The sequence below is a fragment of the Monoraphidium neglectum genome (assembly GCF_000611645.1).
Source record: "Monoraphidium neglectum strain SAG 48.87 unplaced genomic scaffold scaffold03615, whole genome shotgun sequence".
Taxonomy (NCBI): domain Eukaryota; kingdom Viridiplantae; phylum Chlorophyta; class Chlorophyceae; order Sphaeropleales; family Selenastraceae; genus Monoraphidium; species Monoraphidium neglectum.
Window position 1 is genome coordinate 5,917 of NW_014010014.1, and position 1,017 is coordinate 6,933.

At 66.0% G+C, this 1,017-nt stretch overlaps 1 protein-coding gene across 1 annotated transcript in view; it reads left to right on the plus strand.

Moving 5' to 3' along the window:
- The window catches only part of MNEG_13085 (signal peptide peptidase SppA, 67K type), a gene marked incomplete at both ends in the record, with an annotated part of 2,707 nt that extends 2,040 nt beyond the window's left edge, over positions 1-667 (plus strand). The window contains 2 exons of the mRNA XM_014038443.1: positions 15-137; positions 389-667. Coding sequence (XP_013893897.1) covers positions 15-137; positions 389-667 — 402 coding nt within the window. The remainder of the gene's footprint in view (positions 1-14; positions 138-388) is intronic.
- Positions 668-1,017: the final 350 nt, after the last annotated feature.

Sequence of the window (1,017 nt, forward strand, 5' to 3'; positions counted from 1 at the left end):
CCCCCACCCCGCAGGCGCTCGACGAGGGGAAGCATGATGCGCGCGTGCAGGGCCTGCTGGCGCTGCTGGGGGGCCGCGAGCAGTTTGCGGGTCTGGCCCAGGTGCAGGAGCTGCGCAATGCCCTCATAGACTTCAGGGTGAGCTGCCACAGGGCGGCTTTTTTCCCCCGCCGACGGGAGGGTTTTGGTTTTGCTTGCCGGTGCTGATGTTACGTGGCTGCTGTTGGAGTGGGCAGGCATGCAGAGCAGAGGGTCCTGCCACGGGTGCTGTGGCGCGGGCGATGAGGGCGCAAGCGCGTGCGCGCGTACGCGCAGGCCCCCCCCCACACACGCACATCACATCTCACACACACATACACGCACTCACACACGCACACGTCCTCCCGCAGCTCCACTCCCGCGGCCGCGCGCCGGCCGTCGCCTACAGCAACTCAATCGGCGAGGGCGGCGCCAACGCGACCGCCGTCGCCTACCTGGCCTCCGCCTTTGACCGCGCCTATGTGGCGCCCACTGGCATGGTGTCTCTCCTGGGCTTTGATGGCAGCCTGGTGTTCTACAAGCGGCTGCTGGACAGGGTGGGGGTGGCGCCGCAGGTTTTTCGGAGGGAGGAGTATAAGTCGGCGATGGCCCCGCTGCTGAATGAGAAATACGATCCGCACCACAGGTGATTGGGTGGTGTGTGTGTGTGTGTGTGTGTGCGCGCGTGTGTGCGTGTGCGAGCGCGTGTGTGTTCGCGCGCACGCGTGTGACGCGCGGCCTGACGGCAGGGCTGTGTTGCAAACAAATGTTGCGCAGCAGCGGGGGAGGGGGGCGGGGCGAGCGCGCTGTGGCCCGCCTGTCCTGCTTGCGGGCGGCAGCAGGGTCTCATCCAGGCGACACCTGCTCACCGCTATGGCACCTCGCACGCAGGATGATTTGAGGCGCTCTCACGCACAACAACCAACTCGTTCAAACCCAAAATCGGCCATGTACCGCGGACGACAGACAACCATCACTTATCCCCTACCCCATCCCACCC